Genomic DNA, 18,430 nt, shown 5'->3' with positions numbered 1-18,430 from the left:
TGTTGTTGCAACAGAGGAAAATGGATCCTCAATTCGATCAAATACTGCCATCGCTTCCTTTTCAAATTCACTTCCTTGATGTTGCTGGAATACAGTTTGTAGCTGACTCCTCAGATTAGTCACCAACAGAGCTTGGTATTGCTGCATTGCTGCCAAGACATCATTCACACCTCTCTGAAAAACAGGCAAGAAAGAAGAGAAATTAAATCCAAACAGTCTAGTTTTAAAATTATTAGCATACAATCTCTTTTATAAAGAATACGAATTTAAGATAAACACAAAGCTTGTGCTACAGAAAATGGACCAGACTCAGTGAATAGCTCCCTAAGCTTAACATGTCCTATGATAACTATTAATTTAGCTGTACAGACTAATGAGCAGTGATAACTAACATGTCTTTGGGGTCATCAGGTGGGAACCTCCTTTCACCAGTGTTTCGTCTAGTTGGTCCCACGACACCTCCAGGAGGCTAGACAGTGATCACTGGCGTCCCAGAGTCACTCCCCTAATGCCAGCCATCACTGCTCCTCACACCACCATTTTCTTTATCTTGCCTATGCTACCACAAACAACACCATCATCAACTCTGACAAAACACACTAGCAGATTCAGCAAACAAACTCCCCTAAACAGTTGGAGAAAGTGGCGGCCATTTTGAAGGAGGCAGAGTCAAGGAGAGAAGTCTTTTTGAGCTAAACTCTCCCCCGCCGGATTAGGTTGTGCTCCAGATGTGCAATATTCAGTGAGTGAGAGGTTGGCCTATGCATAGTACAGTTCACAACAAGAGCACTCAACATTACCACCTTTGACCTCATTTGGACTTGAAATACAGATAATCAACAGAGCCACAGATGTAATAAATGTAATAATGTTGTATGTAGACAAACCTGTGAAAGATGGTGTTTTTCTCTTGCAGTCAACATAATAGCAGTAGCTTGTCTGCTCAGAGTGTTACACCTCATGTCATCCTTTTAAAAAAAAGAAAAGAAAATTTAACGTATAATAAAACACATTGTTTTGTCACAAACACTGATATGCTGTCATAAAAAATAGCATTTTATGACAATCTAGTTGAGATTTATTTTGGAATGGTGAGACATAAGGATGATGATAGGACTTAGCTGGTTGTAGTTGTGTACTGAAGGAAACAACAAACTTACCTCTGACTGACATGCAGAAGAGTCTACAGCAGGACATGACACAACAGTCATTACATCTTGCACCCTGTTTTCCACCACTGCTTCGTCCGTTGGATGCTCTCTGTTTTCCACCGTCGCATCAGCTGGCCTGTATGCCCACACATTTCGGTCCACTACTGGTGAGGCTTCCCGGCTTGAGGTCGCTGTTGTCCCCTCTCTCCGCGAGTTGCTGCCGCCACTTTCCAGGTGTTCGTGGTGGTTTCTTTGAATGTGATACCATAGTGAGTTGTAGACTCGATACTCTTTGGTGCATCCATCAATTCCACAAACAACGCGAAAATCTGGACTACGACTGTGAGCAGTATTAATATGACTCAATAAAGACTTGAGAGTGAGAACCACAAACACAAAGCAAATAACACAGCGCCAAATCATCTTTCCGGTTTTTGCCTGCATTAGCTAGCTACCGAGTCCGACCGACTTTGCATCTGAACGAAGATGACCTGGTGATACATCACGTGATAAAGGTACGTATAATTCCGTGTCTTATAACGGCAGAAACGACTTGCCATTTATCAATTATCCCATAAATGTGACTCGGTTTTAATAATTACAAAGTCATATGAACTTATTTAGATAAATATAGTTTGTATAAATGTATTAAGCCTGAGCGTCCACCCCCGCTCGCTCTTGGAAGATGGTACAATCCACCCTTTCGCGCTTAATTTAGTTAGTTAACCTAGCTAAACGAGTTGTGGATTCGCGGCTAATGGGCTAAAGTTTAGCCGCTAAACTACATTTAAAAAAACAGGCTGGTGTTGCATTATGATTCCCATCTAGAAATAGGTTTAGCCGAATTAAGCTTTGGGACCAGTATTTTTTTTTATATCAAGGGCTGTAAATGCTGAAAATACAAAAACACCTGGTAGTTTGCACATGCCCAGGCAGGAGCCGGAGGCGTTCATTGTAGGCCCCCCATCTATCAAGCTTTACAAAACTGACATGAAATGTGAATGCATTTTATCTAGCAATGCTCTGTTCTCACTCTGTAGTGGCACTGCATGGTTTCAGTATATCTCATTTATAAATGCTGTGAAATTCACTCACGGCTCTTGAAGTAAAAGTAGCAAGAATTAGTAAAATGTCCAAACAGTACTTATTGTACAAGGGGTGTTGGCAAAATATCCTTACCTACTATGTGCAAATATGAAGGAATTCAATGATAACCTCTGTTTCTTGGCCCTGACTGTCACTTTTCTATATTCCAGCTGCTAATAGTTAGTTATTCAAGTTATTCAATAAATGTTTGTGTTAATGTGTTTAAGGTGGATACTGCTCCTGAAATTCAGCAATCACCCCCCACTGGAGGCAGTGACCTTTCAAAAGAGGAGGCCAATACTTCTAAATTTGTGGCTATGTCCAACCCAGAATACATAGTCTTCACAGACAGTGAGCTTGACCAGGTGCGACGCTCCTACTTTGAGCAGAAACGGCTGGGGACTGAGCACAATGTGACCTTATCCAAGGAGCTCTTCTGCCGACTCATAAGAAACACTATGACTAATATGATCTCCATCGCAAGAGCCACAGAGGACTCCAGATACCCCACCACACATGAGGTGAATGCCATGGCAAAGCGATTGGTGGAGTACTATCCAATGATAAAAGACAGGTCATCAAACAGTGAGTGGGTGAGTAGATTTTTGTCACTTTTGCATTATGTTAATACTGAGATTTAGATCATTTCTATTCATACAGTGCTAAATCAGACAGAAAGTTCAAATGGAGCTAGACATTGCTGAAAGCTATAATTACAATAAGAAAGCTTGAGCCCCTAACATCTTTTTTGAATGTTTGCTATGTATGCCTTGCAGGAGCATGTTGCCAAAAAGCTCAGGAAGAGACTCTCAAATGTCAGAAGTCCAAGGAAGGCCAAAGGTCCTCCTTCAAAGAAACCACTACAAGAAGTCAGTTCAGATGTTTCAACTACTGACTATGATGGAGATTCCAGTGCACCCACCATTATTCTGGAACAGTCAGCTGTTAGTCCCATGGGCATGTCAGTAGATCTGTCACCCAGAACCAGCACCCCAGCACAGAACCGGGACAGCAGTAATGAAGAATGTATGTATTGTGTTAAATATAATTTGTAAGTTTTACTTGTTAGTTTGGAAATCTCATGCCCCCTTTCCACCATAACGTGTAATGTCTTCAGCTTTTTCAGTTGATGTCATGGACAGCCAGAAAATCCAAGCAAGACACTACAAGACCCTCCAAGAAATGTACAAGTCAAAAAAGCCAAACAAATCTGCGGTGACTCATTTGCTGAACCTGGAATTTGACTCTCGAAGATGCTTCATCACCTCTGATGTTTTAAAGGAGCAAGACAGAGCAGCAAAGATTCTAGAAGCTTACCCTTGTTTCAGAGAACCGGATCATGTAAGTAATGTTGGTCCCACTTAGTTCACAATTTCAGCCCTTCCAAGGACTCAGTTTAGCATGACATAATTAACATAATGTTCATGTATCTTACACATTATAGATTTTTTTTGAAAAATATTAGTCATCAGAATGTATGACAAGAACTTATTTTTCAGTAATTTTTCTTTCTTTATCTGAATTTTACTATTTTTCAGGTGCTGGATGAGCTGCAGCGAATCCTCCAACCAACCAACTCCCAGTACATCTCAGAGGTGCAGAACAGATGGAAAACTTTCTATTCCAAGGTCCAATTTTATGGAATGATGAAGAGGGCCATGAAGCCTCCTAAAACTTTGAATGGAGGTGAAGTCACAATACATTGACTTGTTAATTTTATATAATAATGTCTTGTAATCATTTATGTAATGTCAGTGTTTCCTCTAGGATTTTTTTCAGCAGTGGGGGCATGCTACCGGGGGGGAGTGTCAGTGGCAAAGTTTGCACCCAGGCTTATCTCTCTCCCCTGCACCTTCACCCAGCTCTCTGCTCTGCTCTCCTCCACTTTGTTTAACAACTCCTCCCTGTCTAATATTACTTGTCTAATAAGATTACATTAGAAATGTGAGTAACGTAACGCTAACAGCGTTATATAATTTACACTCACATCACATCTGATTACAAGTGTGAACATTAAAATACTATTTTTTACCTAACCATCATCATTTACGAGTCAGTAAAAGGCTTATGATGCTACCTGACTAGCGTCTTCTTCATCTGTTGTCTTTCTCTTCTTAGAGAAGTATCTGAACAAACTCATCTGAAAATGCCGTCAGCAGTTAATACATTATGACGTGTAGATATTAGCTTAATGCTATCAGTTAGTTTACCCAAGTTAGCGTCACTGAGTTGGCTAATAAGTCTACCTTTTCTCCGGTAATTCGCTGCCTTATTCCTCACGACTTCACTTCTCTGACTCTCACCTGGTGCCTGACGTGACGTCACTTTCAAGGCCGCGCTCTCGCGAGTAATTAACTCCCTCCCTCCCCTCTCCTCCCCTCCCCCCGCTGTTGCGCTCATCATCACACAGGCTGTGCTGTGAAGGTGGAGAGATGTGGCGGTGGTGCATTTGCGACAATAAAAAAAATTAAAAATAAAAGAAATTTGAAGGCGTGGCGGCCCGCCACTGATAAATGAATGTAGAGGAAACACTGAATGTTATGTTACAGTTATTTATGGTATCACCTTGTTTTGTGCTTTTTTCATTAAACCAGTGGAGCATATCACAGCTGTCTTCAGGGCCCTGCCACTTCTCTTTCCATCCAGCACTATGCCACCGAAGAAACTGGGCTCAAGCAGCGAGGCTCTTTTCCATATCCTTGCGGTGAGATTTACAGACTTACTGAAACATTTCATAATATATGTTCCAGTTTTTCAGGCATAAATTTTATACTAGGTTTAGTAACTTTTAGATAAACTTTTATCATTTCAAAAGGTCTAAAGGGGAAGTGTGTAGCCTACTTAATTTAGTACTAACTTTATTGGAACTAGCTGTGGTGCATTCAGCCTTTGCAGTGCTGAATGCTGAGAGATTACTGTGACTAAGTGTTTTAAAGTGCAATGTGATTTCACTAATGTTCTTGTCCAGGTCAAAGTTTATGTTATTTGTAATGTTTTTCTAATCTTCTTCATTGATTTGTGTCATCTAGACTTCTGAGGATCCTGATGGTTTCATGCGGCAGCGACCCCTGTCTTCTCCGGTTCTGCTAGTTTCTGAGGACAACTGCATGATCGCCATTGGAAACACACCAGTGACCACCTTCGCCATGGACAGACTTAATGAGGGACTTCTCTACCTCATGGCATATTACTATGCCCTGCACATGACCTACCCAAAGTGCATTTCTACACTACTGTCAGTACTGCAGACAGAGGTACTTCAAGATTCAATTCATGAGCAGGATTTGACCCCCCATTACAAAAAAGCGATTGGTGAATGGAAGTCATTCATTGAGTGAGTACCTGTGTTTGTCCCTCTGCCCCACTCTGATGTAACAATTTCAAAGAAAGTTGATGTTCTGTTTAAAAAAATGTTCATCACAGTTAGATACATTGTTGGTGAGATTGAAAACCTTCCCTGTGGGATATTATGCTGCAAAGCAGATGCAACATGTTTAGTTGCTATGATATGCTGCTACAATAGCTGATGTATTATTATTTTGATAGTGAGGTTCAAATCAAAACTGACTTTTCAATCTGTTTGATTATGATGGATCTGGAACATGTAAGTGCTCCTTTTTTGGATGTTGATTGTGAACATTTGTATTGCAAAGTTAATAAAAAAAAAATTAAATGAGAAAGTTTTGGTATCTTGATTTAAGAAATCACTTATATTTGTTATGCTGTTTTAAGAAATTATTTCTTATTTTAACTACTTTTATGTTCATTATCAATCCCAGATTAAGGTGTAATTTCTTAAATTTAATTTAGTGAAGAGACTTAAATTCAAATTTTGAGTAATTTAATCTTAAATTAGTGTTTTTTCATTGCTTGTTTTAGAAGAACTTGGATTAATTTAAGATTTTCTGTCTAGTTTAAAGTCTCATTTTAGTCTTTTGGAGCTAAGAAATTCGGGCTTATGTCAAGCAAAAAAAGCTTACCCCATTGGCAGATTTTTTTGCTTGATACAAGATAATTTGATTGAATATAAGAATATTTTACTTCTTTCTAGAAGGGCTGTTTTTGCAGTGCAGCGTTCACTCTTGTTGCCATGGAGAACAATTATAACATACCTTTGGAAATTGGACCTTGAACAGTTCACCTTCTTTTGTTTGGGCTTGTGGTCGGTCAGCATTTTCATTAGTAGTTAGTAGTTTCATTAGTAGTACGTGGCAGCCAGGTAGAGTCTGGAGGTACAGTAAAGAGAAAATCAAAGATGATAATGTTGACAGAAACCTTAGCCTACACCCTCTCACAAGTTCTAAGTAACCACAGCTTAATTTACCTGCACAGCATTCCAAGACTGATAAATGACTGTTAGGTTTATCAAAAGTAGATGCCCTTCAGATGGCTACAGACCTGTACATCTGATGTGAGGCTGAAGAGTCTTCAAGGATAACTGTGTGCCTACAGTGGGTCAGTCTGGCATGCAACATCCCTTGTTGCAGGAAGCTGTATAGATTAGATTAGATTAACTTTATTTATCCCACAACTGGGAAACTCATTTACCACAGCAGAAAAATAAACATCTATAGAATAAACATCTATGGAAATATACAACAAAAATATACCAAATATACACCAAATATACACTAATAAATACAATATACATAATACACACGATATGTACATGAAAAAGTGCAAGTTTGCACATGGTCAGGAAGAGCAGGAGTTGTGGAGTCTGACAGCTGCTGGAATGAAGGACCTGCGGAACCTCTCCTTTTTACAGCGAGGATGTAAAAGTCTGCTCCTGAAGAAGCTACTCAGAGACCCTACAGTGTCATGCAGAGGGTGAGAGTTATTGTTCATGATGGATGTCAGCTTAGCTAACATCCTCCTGTCACCTACTTCCTCAATGGAGTCTAGGGGGCAGCCCAGGACAGAGCTCGCTTTCCGGATCAGTTTGTTGAGCCTCTGCATATCCCTGTCAATGCTGCCCCCTCTCCAGCAGACCACAGCGAAGTACATGGCTGAGGCCACCACAGAGTCATAGAAGGTCCTGAGGAGAGCCCCACACACGCCAAAGGACCTCAGTCTCCTCAGCAGGTGAAGGCGACTCTGACCCTTCTTGTAGAGAGCGTGGGTGTTGGTGGACCATTCCAGTTTGTTGTTTAGGTGAACCCCCAGGAACTTGTAGTTCTCCACCACCTCGATGTCCAGTCCCTGGATGTTCACTGGTGTGAAGTGGGATGTCTTCCGCCTGGAGTTCACAATCATCTCCTTTGTTTTGCTGGCATTAAGCTGAAGCAGGTTGATCTTGCTCCAGCTGACAAAGTCCCTGATGACTGTCCTGTATTCCAGTTCATTTCCCTACGAAACACACCCAACAATGGCTGTGTCGTCAGAGAACTTCTGGACGTGGCAGTGTGTGGTGTTGTGTGTGAAGTCCGAGGTATACAGGGTGAAGAGAAAAGGGGAGAGCACCGTACCCTGGGGGGCACCTGTACTGCAGAGCACCACATCAGACACACTTTGACGAAGCCTCACGTACTGTGGTCTGTTGGTGAGGTAGTCTATCATCCATGCAGCCAGGTAATGGTCCACTCCCACACCTTCCAACTTCACTCTGAGCAGTGGCGGCAGGATCGTGTTGAAAGCTCTAGAAAAGTCAAAAAACATGACCCTCACAGTGCTCCCACTGTCCTCCAGGTGTAGCAGTGATCGATGCAGTAGGTAGATCACTGCATCGTCCACCCCAACACTAGGCCGGTAAGCAAACTGCAGGGGGTCCAGCTGTGTGCTCACCAGTGGTCTCACATGACTAAGGATGATCCTCTCCAAAGTCTTCATCAGGTGAGAGGTCAAGACAACAGGCCTGAAATGGTTAGACTCCTTGGGGCGCTGGGTTTTAGGTACCGGGACCACACAGGAGGTCTTCCACAGGGCCGGTACTTTCTCCAGGCTCAGGCTCAGATTAAACAAGTGCATGAGCACACCACAGAGCTGATCTGCACAGTCAGTAATCTGGGGCTGATGCCATCCGGGCCTGGGGCCTTCCTTGTCTTGATCTTCTTCAGTTGACACTTCACCTGATCAACCGTTATGGAGAAGGGGGTGGAAGATGACTGAGGTGAGGATATGGGGGTGGTGGGGGGTGAGAGGGGGCAGTTGTACTGGTGGGGAGGGGGGGGCTGGAGGTGAATGGGAGTTGAAAGTAGCGGGTTGAGGAGAGGAGGGGGAGCTGGCCCAGGGAGGTGTGAAGAGGGTGCAGGGCAGGTAAGGGGGGAGAGGGCAGAATCAAATCTGTTGAACAACAGATTCAGTTCATTGGCCCAGTTCTTGTCGCCACAGCTCAGGTCTCTCCTTACTCCTTTTCCGTGGCCAGAGATGTTCTGCAGTCCACTCCAGTCATCTCTGGTGTTATTCTGCACTAGCCGCTCTTCCAGTTTCTGTCTGTAATAGGGCTGTCCCAAACGATTAATCTAGCGATTATTTTTTCAATTATTCGACTAATCTAACGATTATTTTTTTTATTAACCTAACAGTAATTTTATTGCAATTATTTTCAAGTTAGTCATTTAATATAACAATTTGCCCCGTCCAACATCTTGACTCGCTGCACCATGGTGTTTCCTCTTTATGTGCTCGTGCATGACTGTCGTGCTAGAGTGATATGCCAGATGCATTTTGCAGAGTCTGCAGACTACCGCACCGTTGGTGTCAAGATTAAAGTATTCCCAAACTTTGGAGGACCGCCTGCGAGCCTTTTTTGCCGCGTGTTGCTCCACACGCTCCGTCGTACTGCTGGTAGACGCCGCCGTGTTGTTCAAATAGATTACACAGACGCAAATCATTCACATAGTCAATGACTTCAATTACGTCACCGCGTTGTCCCAGTCCGTGCGCTGCGCTTGTATCCGGTTAAACCAAAGACGATGGACATAAACGGTCCCATTAGAAAGGTCCGGTTTTGTTCTATGAACATTTACCCTGTGTGGTTTTACACGACGCGTCGACACTAAAATTCCACGTCGAATAATTTTTATAATCGACAACGTCGATTACGTCAGATAATCGTCCCAGTCCTAGTCTGTAACAGTCCTTACCTTTCCTGATTTTCTGTTTGAGTTCCTTCTGGACTCTGCGCAGCTCCTCCTTGTCCCCCGATCTAAAGACCCTCCTCTTCTCGTTCAGTAGGGCCTTAATCTCGGAGGTCACGCAGGGTTTATTGTTGGCGAAACAGCGTACTGACTTGGAGGGCACAGTGTTCTCCACACAGAAGTTAATATAGTCTGTGATGCAGTGAGTCATGGTGTCGATGTCGCCATCGTGGGGGCTGCAGAGTGCTTCCCAGTCTGTTATTTCAAAGCAATCTCTGAGTCTGGCACTGGTCTCCTCGGACCACACCTTCACAGACCTCTTATCAGGTGGTTGTTTATTCACCAGAGGGGTGTAGTCTGTGATCAGATGGACATGGTTGTGATCTGAGCGTCCCAGCGGGGGGATGAGGTGTATGCATTCCTGATATTAGCATACAACAAGTCCAAAGTTTTATTGTCCCTGGTGTGACAATCAACATACTGGGTGAAGGTAGGAAGAGCCGAGGACAGGGACGTGTGGTTGAAGTCCCCAGAGATGAGGAGGAGGGAATGGGGGTGCTGGTTTAGGAGTTGAGAGACAACACTATGGATCTGGTCTGTGGCTGCAGCGGCGACGGCCGAGGGGGGGATGTACACAGTCACCGCAATGACATGTGAAAACTCTCTCGGGACATAGTATGGCCGCATGCTAACTGCTAACAGCTCCAAGTCTCTAGTGCAGAGTTGTTCCTTGACACTGATGTGTCCAGAGTGGCACCATCTCTCATTAACGAACACAGCAATCCCTCCTCCCTTCTTCTTACCGCACTCCGTGGTTTTCCTGTCCGCCCGTACCAGTTGAAATCCGTCCAGTGTGACATGTGAGTCGGGAGAAAGTTCACTCAGCCACGTCTCCGTGAAGCACATGATGCTACACTCGCGAAACTCTCTCTGAAGCCGGGTTAGCGCAGTAAGCTCTTCCATCTTGTTTGGGAGTGATCTTACGTTCCCCATGATGACAGACGGTAAACATGGTTTATACCGTTTTATCCGCTGTCTGTGCTTCACTCCAGCTCTACAGCCTCTCCTCCTTCTCCGGATCTCCGCAGGGATCGCTGGCCGCCCAGCATAGTGAAGGGGTGTGTGGGATATAGCTAACAGCTGGTCCCGAGTGTAAACAATGGGTCCGTGGTAGAGTGAGTCTCCCAACGTTGCATCAAAAAGTTCAAAAAATAGCGAGAGGCAAAACACGACTGTAAAAGTATAAACACCCATAGCTGCACTTGCTTAAAGTGGCGATGCAGTACGAGAAGAAATCACACTAAGTAGTAAAAGAAAAGAAATCACACTAAAGAGTAAAAAAGAGTAAAAGAGTACAGAGCTGCTGTGGCAGTCTGCCACTCATGCGGCGCCATATAGATGCACTTGATGTGCTGGCCTGAACAGAGGAAACAGAGGTTACACCAACATCTCCTCAAATGTGTAGTTATGGCAACAGCTGCAAGCAGTGCAAAAATGATAACAACAAATGCACTCAATTATGTGTAAATTGGGTTGTCAATAGCTTGATAATACTGCAAATAGCTCACTATATGTGTAAAATGCAAAAAATGTATATTATAGACTTTCCCGTTGGACATATCCCCTTAACTCTGCGCTTATCAAGATATTCCCTACAGGCACTGTATCTGTAAACATGATATAAACGTTAAAACAGCCATCATAAGGCATGACTCTCAATAATAACTTTCACAGCACTAATAAACAAGCCCGGACACCTATGCTAATCACTACAGAGCCTATTTTTAGTCCGAATTTTACCGGCTTGACTTTACAGACAGCTAAAACGCCTTTAAAGTATAATACATTTAGCAGGGTGGCTCTAATCAATGTCACACGGCCAAAAGCGTAACCATGGTATAGACATTGGGGGGGTCCAAATGAGAGCCCTCCCCCAGAATTTTTTTTTTTGAAATTTGAATTTCTCCCTCAGTCGTGTGGCGGTCGGAGCCGGCGCTTCAAACGGAGCCAATCGGGAGGGGGGTGGTCACACAGTTTTGTTTTCCTTAACAAATGGAAATAAATTGAAAATAAATCGGAAATAACAAGAGAGCAGCCAGGGTTCATAAAAGGAGGAAATATTTAACATATTTATACATAATATTGGAGAGGACAGATTGGTATTTTCCCAGTATTGGGGGGGACACGACCCCCCCAAAGGATGCCTGGTTATGCCCATGCACACGGCGATACCAAGCAGAAGAATTGCATACAATCTGTACCCAGCTGCGCGTCGACGAGGCAAAACGTTAGCCACATTAGTTGCCATGCTAACAATACACGCAACAGGCTCTCATGAACATACAGTAAAACAACATAAAATGGTTAAACTTACAGCTCCCAAGTTCAAAGTTGGGTCACGGACAGTCAGTACTGATCCAAGCTTTATCTTGAGACTTTTAGAAAATCCTGCATTGTACTGGCCCTCGTTGAGAAAGCAGTCCCAGGTGAAATGGTTAGCACACACGTACAACACTTTCCGAGTTGGAGTGGGTACATTTCCATCAAAAATAAAATTAATCCACTGGGTCTTCAGATCCTTGGGCGTAAGGGTTAAAAAAAGACTTCTGTGTTGGTTTGTGCAGCCAACAACAAAGCAACTACTGTGTTTCGCTCGTACCTTCGACATTGTTCTACCGAAAGCTAGTGTTCGCGAGGGAAGTAACGATAGCGTCAGCAAGGCGGACTCAGTGGGCGGAACACACACCTAGCTCGGGGAGCATCACCCACCCGGGGGGAGGTGGCATCTCCCTTCTTGACGACATCAAGGGAAAATCTCCAATTCGCCTGTCTGAGCACACATTTCCTGAAAGGTGGAGAAAGTAAAAGACGGAGAGGATGGACTTTTCTCATGTTTGGGGGGTTCATAGACATGCCAGGGACACATACTACTGATAGAAAACCATGGAAAAGTGCATTTTGCATAATATGTCCCCTTTAACTTTTTCCACTAATGTAACACCTAAGGTTGGCCAGATGATCTCTTCATTTTGCCTGTGCTTAAAAAAGCTGTATCATTTATATTCAATGCTGCTGTAACATTGAACAGTGCAATGTTCTGTGCGTGCCAGAATTGAGCCAGATGTGGAAGTAGCATCTGACAATCCTGCTGTATATGAGCCAGAAAAAATCATAAAGTGACCTGATAACATTCCTAGGAATTTATAAGGTCTTTCAGCCAGGCTCAAAGTCGATATCGCTGTTGGTTGGTGTGATGGAAATCTGAAAATGAAAAGTTGACAGAATGATCAAGTTGTCTTGATATAATTTAATAAGAGCTTTGCAAAGGTTCACTCACACAGACTGATATCTATCTTTGATACATCAAAACTGTCTAACTGTCATAAAGGAGCTGCTGCGTGCTTTGGGACAAGGATCCCAAAGTTTGTAACGGATAGTACCAGATAAGGAGTTTACATGTGAAGACAGATTCATAGTACCAAATAAGGATTATCAATGTGAGGACAGAGTCATGTCCAAGGCTATACAAAGCCAGACCATACAAAGTGCAAAATATAATTTTTTAATTACATTGGTGAGAAATGCAAACTTTGTCTTTCACAAGTCCACACTTCTACAGCCCAGGCAGACATTACCTCATGTGTTCTCAATATAGCCCCCCAACAGATGGTGCTGTCAAACGATTTAGGCGTAGTAGTCAAATCAGGATGTCCTCTGTAATCTTGTCCCCAACATTTGCTACAAAAAGTCTGGTCATCACCCAACAAACGTGATCAATACTAAAATAAAAGAAACATCTAAAAAAAGATTCAGATATTTTACCCCTCTAGCCATTATCTCATAAGATATGTTAAAATCATTAATACTGCTCATTTTTAGAAGGATTCGTCTGCCTTTGTTATTCCCAGAATTCATTGTTTTCACTCTGAAATGGGAAAATGTTTTGTTTGGTTTCCTCAGCAACAACATGATTAATAAAGACGAATGCCTGATTAATGTCTGTGAAGATTCTCAGTAATCTAAGTCATCGTTATCCAAAAGAAGTTGAAACAAGCACAACTGGACTTGGTTGTAGAACTTTTTCACCTCTCTCCAAAGGGCTTCTTCAGTTATCCTCTTGCCTCCAGGTGAGTCACTCTGCAATCCTGTGTTGTTGGCCCATGCCTGTAGGGTTTGGGAATTTTTATGGTCATTCATTCATTCATTCATTTTCTACCGCTTATCCTCTAGTAGGGTCGCGGGGGGGCTGGAGCCTATCCCAGCATCTTTTTCGGGCGAGAGGCGGGGTACGCCCTGGACAGGTCGCCAGTCCATCGCAGGGCAAACACATAGAGACAGACAACCATTCACACTCACAGCCACACCTATGGTCAATTTAGAGTATCCAATTAGCCTAGTCCCCATTTCGCATGTCTTTGGACTGTGGGAGGAAGCCGGAGTACCCGGAGAGAACCCACACTGGCACGGGGAGAACATGCATACTCCACACAGAAAGATCCCACGGCCGAGCCGGGACTCGAACCCGGTACCTTCTTGCTGTGAGGCGACAGCGCTAACCACTGCACCACCGTGCAGCCCCCGTTTTCATGGTCATGTTCAAAAAATTCTATCAAAAGGCTTCATTTTAACTCCTGAACTCATTTTACATTTACTCAGTCTATCTGAGTATCTGCAAGGGCTAAAAATGGTGTAAAGAGGAATGGGACAGCACTTTGGGACATATCACGTTACCTTGATAATGCCAAAACATTTTCATCATATTGTGAGTTTGGAACGTGATTTTACATTTTTCTATTCCATCCATGATGGTAAATAAAACAGTTGTGTTGGATCAGATCTGATGAAAACAGACCTGGAATTCATCATCATGCCATCATAGGTCAAATAACGACAGTTCTTGCTGTAGCGTGAACACCACAATTTAGAATTTGCTCTCGCTCAAAACTGGCACCAGTTCTCAGGTAGGACAACAATGAATTATTTCATTGATTAATGTTATCAATCTCATATCAGAAACCGTAATTTCTTGATTCAATGGATCGCCAGTCTCTACCTCAAAAGAAAACTATCACAGAGTAAATGTGACATCAATAATCATAAAGATGAAAATAATAATGAAATGAGTTCTGTAATGAGTTGGAAATGATGGGAATGAATATGTTATGGCTATACACCGTGGCTATATAGTTATGTCTACAGATGAGATTTGATGTTTAGATATTATATACCGACATCAACCCAGTCATGAGCAGAATGTTAAGACTGGCCTACTGTGAGTTGCGCTGTAGCTAGAGACCCTTGGCTGGAACCCAGATGGCTTCTGGTGATTTCTGGTAGCCTTCTCTGCAGGCGGTCATGGGCAGATGTGTTATCTGCTAGCGCTCTTGCGGGTTGATGCAAAATAAACTCTAATGCACTTAACTTTGGCTGGATAACTTTAGAGGAGACTGAGGTTGACCAGATGACTCTAAAACTGTCAAAAATCTTCAGAAATGAAAACGTGATTATAATTAAAAAGTTACGAAAATTACTCTGAGCCACTTCTGCTGTTTTGGTTCAGTTGGTCTTGACTTGGTTTATAAAAATGAAAGATTGCGCATGTAGACAAAAAGAATGTTAATTGGAGCACTTGGCAAAGAAAAAACAAAGGACACAGACAAAACGATAAAGTGCAAAATAGCTAAGAGCCGTGGCTAAAAGCTTGTGGCTAAGAGCTTAGAGTTTAGAGCAATGTGTGAGTTTATCGCAAGGTTTTTAACTCCTGGGGGCTGGCGCACGTTTCAAGGACTTAACCCATTTTCTCCTGTGTTTCAACTTGGAGAAGAGGGTTATTTTCCACTGAACTTTGAATAGTTTAATTCTAGAGTTCACTTATAAAGTCACATATCCGTCTTCCACCATGACCATAAAACATTAAATGAATAATCATGAAAGACATTGTCTTAAAGTCTACGTGATCTGGTTGTACCTCCCTCTGACATGCTAAAAGCATGGTCTGTTTGTGAGAGAAGGATCCTTTGGCTCTGTTTCATATCAATTTGATAGTTTTATGGTGGGAAGTGTAACAAAGTGTCAATTCTGGGTCCATAACTCTCCATGTCCTTCCAATGAACTTCTTTAATGGCTTGTGACTGATGCCAGGCCTGGTAGGCTACATGGCTCCTAATCACCAGTGAGCTGTGTTTATACTTACATTTTAATGTTTTCTTTAGTCACGCCTGGGTGTGAAAAGGTGAAAGATCCTGGGAATCTGAGTTCAACGGTCCTATTTTGACTTTGCTACAAAACAGCATGCGGTCTCAGCGACTATTTTGAGAAGTTTGAGGCACTACAATGATGTCGCAGTAAAGTTGACCTTTGAGATATAAATGTCATCACTTTATCATTTTATCCTATTAGACATTTGTGTTGTAATTAGTATATGAGTTGAGTTATGGCCAAAAACTTTTTGTGAGGTCACCTTGACATTGACCACCAAATTCTAATCAGTTCATCCTTAAGTCCAAGTGGACATTTGTGTCAAATGTACTGAAATTCCCCCCAGGTGGTCCTGATTATTTGCATTCACACATAGACAGGGACAGACATGAGGTCACAGAGACCTTTGATCACAAAAATCTAAGTGGCTCATTATTGAGTCAAAATGAATGTTTGTGCAAAATTGGAAGATACCACAAATGGTTTCTGAGATATTACACACTACCCCGTCGCCCTACCCACTCACTCCGTTTGTGCGTTGGTGTGAAGCATGAACCAGTTGAGTCGTCTTAACTGATGACCCTTAAGTGGGAATGAGTTGAGAAGCCTCCAACATAGTCTGCATCAATGAAGGTTTACAAACCACACTTTCAGACAAGTGCAGCATCGCTTTGAGTCCGGGAACCAGATGGGCAAACAAACACTATTTTCTACACACAACTAAATCAGAGGTTACATTTTATTTTGGAATAAACATGTCGCTGTGTACTGAGAAAATGGGAAGTGTTTTAATCAGCTTCCACACACAGACCTGAGCTTTGATACCGTTATGTGAAGAAAAGGGAACGACCTATCCAACGACTCCTTCAGGCTCAGCAGGAGACACTGAAGCTCCAGATACGCTGAAATAAACCTGTCGAGAAGGTTGGGGCCACAGCAGAAGCTGCTGTATTAACAGAGTTTGTTACTCTATTTTTGATTCTTACCAGCTGGCAAAAATGTCAATCTGCAACTAGTGTGCAGCACATGAACCATGTGGTACTGACTCACATCCCAGCTGCTGTACAAGTAGCAGGGTCATTAGGGGTCATCAAAGTCCTGGTTTGAATGCAGCCGACTAAGGCTGGTTACAAATCTGTGAGCTGCAACACAGAGGAAGCTGAAAACTTTTAAAATACTAGTTGGTAAAGTAGCCTTGATCATTGTGTTTACACTGTACACCATGAGAAACCAGGATACACAATTGTTCAATCTGGAAATGTATTTATTCTAGTATTGGAAGTGCAAAGCAGAAGGCAGAGCACGGCAGTCTTTCACCACAGGAACTACGCTGAAGGGAGTTACATCTTGTTCCCCTCCATGGCCAGTTGTGATTTTTGTTCTTTTTTCCCCCAATATTGAATTAAATTTAGCACCCAACCTAGTTAAAAGGCAAGCAAGCCAATAAAGATCCTTGTTAAACCAGGAAAATAAAATTAAAAAGCCATAACAGTACACAATGTGAACATGGTCATGTTTTCCACAAATCAAAGCTCTTTTATCTAAACAATATACAAATACTTTCATATATATGTGAAAATGAAAAGACAAAACTACATTTAGGGCTGACAACTTCACTACGAACAAAGATCCATCAGCAGTTAAAGTTCCTCTGAATCTTTGTGCAATGCCCCAGAGGTCTTCAAGCTGAAGTGTAGCATTGGAACAAGCTCTGTGCAGCCACTCATGTACCCCAGAGGATGAATCCTAATGAAGTCATTGATCCCCCTCATGTTTCCACCTTTCATCTCAAGTGTAGCACTGGGACATAACAAGAACACGGCATCAGGTACAGTAATACATATTCAAAAGTAGACCCTTTAAATTCAGTTGGCCAAATAATGCTTCACAATAGTAACAACAAAACAGTCCACCTCTGAAAGCAACTATACAGATAAATGAAGGCTTTGACATTAATCATTACTTTTCCTCCTGATCCATAACACAGAAGTGTGGCTGCAGTTTTGATGCTATGATTTTACCTTCCCCTGCAAATTAAAATCAAACAAACACAGTTTAGAGGGGAAAAGCGGCATTCATCAAAACTTCTATTTAAGAAGCACATCAGGTAAAAACTGCTTCATCTAGTACAAAGAGGTGTGAACCTCAGCTTCGCACAGAAATCTACAACTAAACTACAAGTTGACATTTTTGTTTGTGTAATACAGAGTGAGGCTGCAGTTACACTGGTACATCTGTAGCTTAAAAAGGGGGGAGAAAAAAAAAAAAAAAAAAAAAAGCCATTACACAGCAGACAGCGCATACAACACGTTAGTACATTTTTGTATGTAGATTACTTTAAATTAATAATGGGGGAGCTTAGAAACTGTCATAGTCTTTCTTGTCTTTTTTGCCTTCACCCTCGAAGCTGTCTGTTCCATCACTGTTGTCACGGCGACGCTTGCGACTGTTGCGGATGTTGAAGCGAGGGTTTATCTGCGGCAGAGGATCCATGCCCAACACTTTGTGGATCTGACGGAATGCCAGCAACCTCAGAGCAAACTGAAACACAAAGTGGAAACCTCATTTCTCCCTGTTAAAACCACCTGAAGCCTGTTATGCTAATTGAGACATGAAGAAATTAGACTGGAGAGTTGATGTATAAATGTAAGAGCTTGTACTTGGGCACTTGAGGTGATGTCCTCTCTCTGTTGCTCTCCCATAGACGTCAGAGTGTCAACAGGCTTCTTTTCACAGGGATCCACCAGTCCTGGTCCACCTGTTAAAGGAAAACCCTTCATCTCATTATGTGCTCCTTGAGAATTAAAGGAAGTTTGAATATATACATATCACACTGAAGCATTTCTTGTCATTGCAACACTTACTTTAAGAATTTTAAGGTGGTCATTGACGTTGCACATTTTGAAAACCCTACAG

The 18,430-nt window shown here is 42.4% G+C and overlaps 2 protein-coding genes across 2 annotated transcripts in view; one reads left to right on the top strand and one right to left on the bottom strand.

The window, feature by feature from the left end:
* Positions 1–2,649: 2,649 nt before the first annotated feature.
* LOC130169474 (uncharacterized) lies at positions 2,650–5,900 on the top strand. Its single transcript, XM_056376265.1, has 6 exons — positions 2,650–2,830; positions 3,014–3,263; positions 3,355–3,578; positions 3,776–3,923; positions 4,832–4,941; positions 5,267–5,900. The coding sequence occupies exons 1-6, from the start codon at positions 2,696–2,698 to the stop codon at positions 5,573–5,575; spliced, it is 1,176 nt and encodes a 391-aa protein (XP_056232240.1). The 5' UTR covers positions 2,650–2,695; the 3' UTR covers positions 5,576–5,900.
* A 10,335-nt stretch (positions 5,901–16,235) lies between these two features.
* Positions 16,236–18,430, bottom strand: part of zfr (zinc finger RNA binding protein) — a 29,755-nt gene continuing 27,560 nt past the window's right edge. The window contains exons 19-20 of the mRNA XM_056376012.1: positions 18,175–18,272; positions 16,236–18,055 (exon numbers count right to left, since the gene is read on the bottom strand). Of these exons, the coding sequence (XP_056231987.1) occupies positions 17,873–18,055; positions 18,175–18,272 (281 nt within the window). The 3' untranslated portion in view covers positions 16,236–17,872. The remainder of the gene's footprint in view (positions 18,056–18,174; positions 18,273–18,430) is intronic.

Source organism: Seriola aureovittata, chromosome 5 (assembly GCF_021018895.1).
Source record: "Seriola aureovittata isolate HTS-2021-v1 ecotype China chromosome 5, ASM2101889v1, whole genome shotgun sequence".
Classification (NCBI taxonomy): Eukaryota; Metazoa; Chordata; class Actinopteri; order Carangiformes; family Carangidae; genus Seriola; species Seriola aureovittata.
The sequence above is the reverse complement of the archived record's forward strand: the minus strand, read 5'-3'. Positions and strand labels throughout refer to the sequence as shown.

Coding starts and splice junctions, on each gene's coding strand:
- LOC130169474 (XM_056376265.1), top strand. CDS start 2,696: ATGACTAATATGATCTCCATCGCAAGAGCCACAGAGGACTCCAGATAC. Junction 3,579..3,775: donor GTTTCAGAGAACCGGATCAT/GTAAGTAATGTT, acceptor ACTATTTTTCAG/GTGCTGGATGAGCTGCAGCG. Junction 3,924..4,831: donor TCCTAAAACTTTGAATGGAG/GTGAAGTCACAA, acceptor TCATTAAACCAG/TGGAGCATATCACAGCTGTC.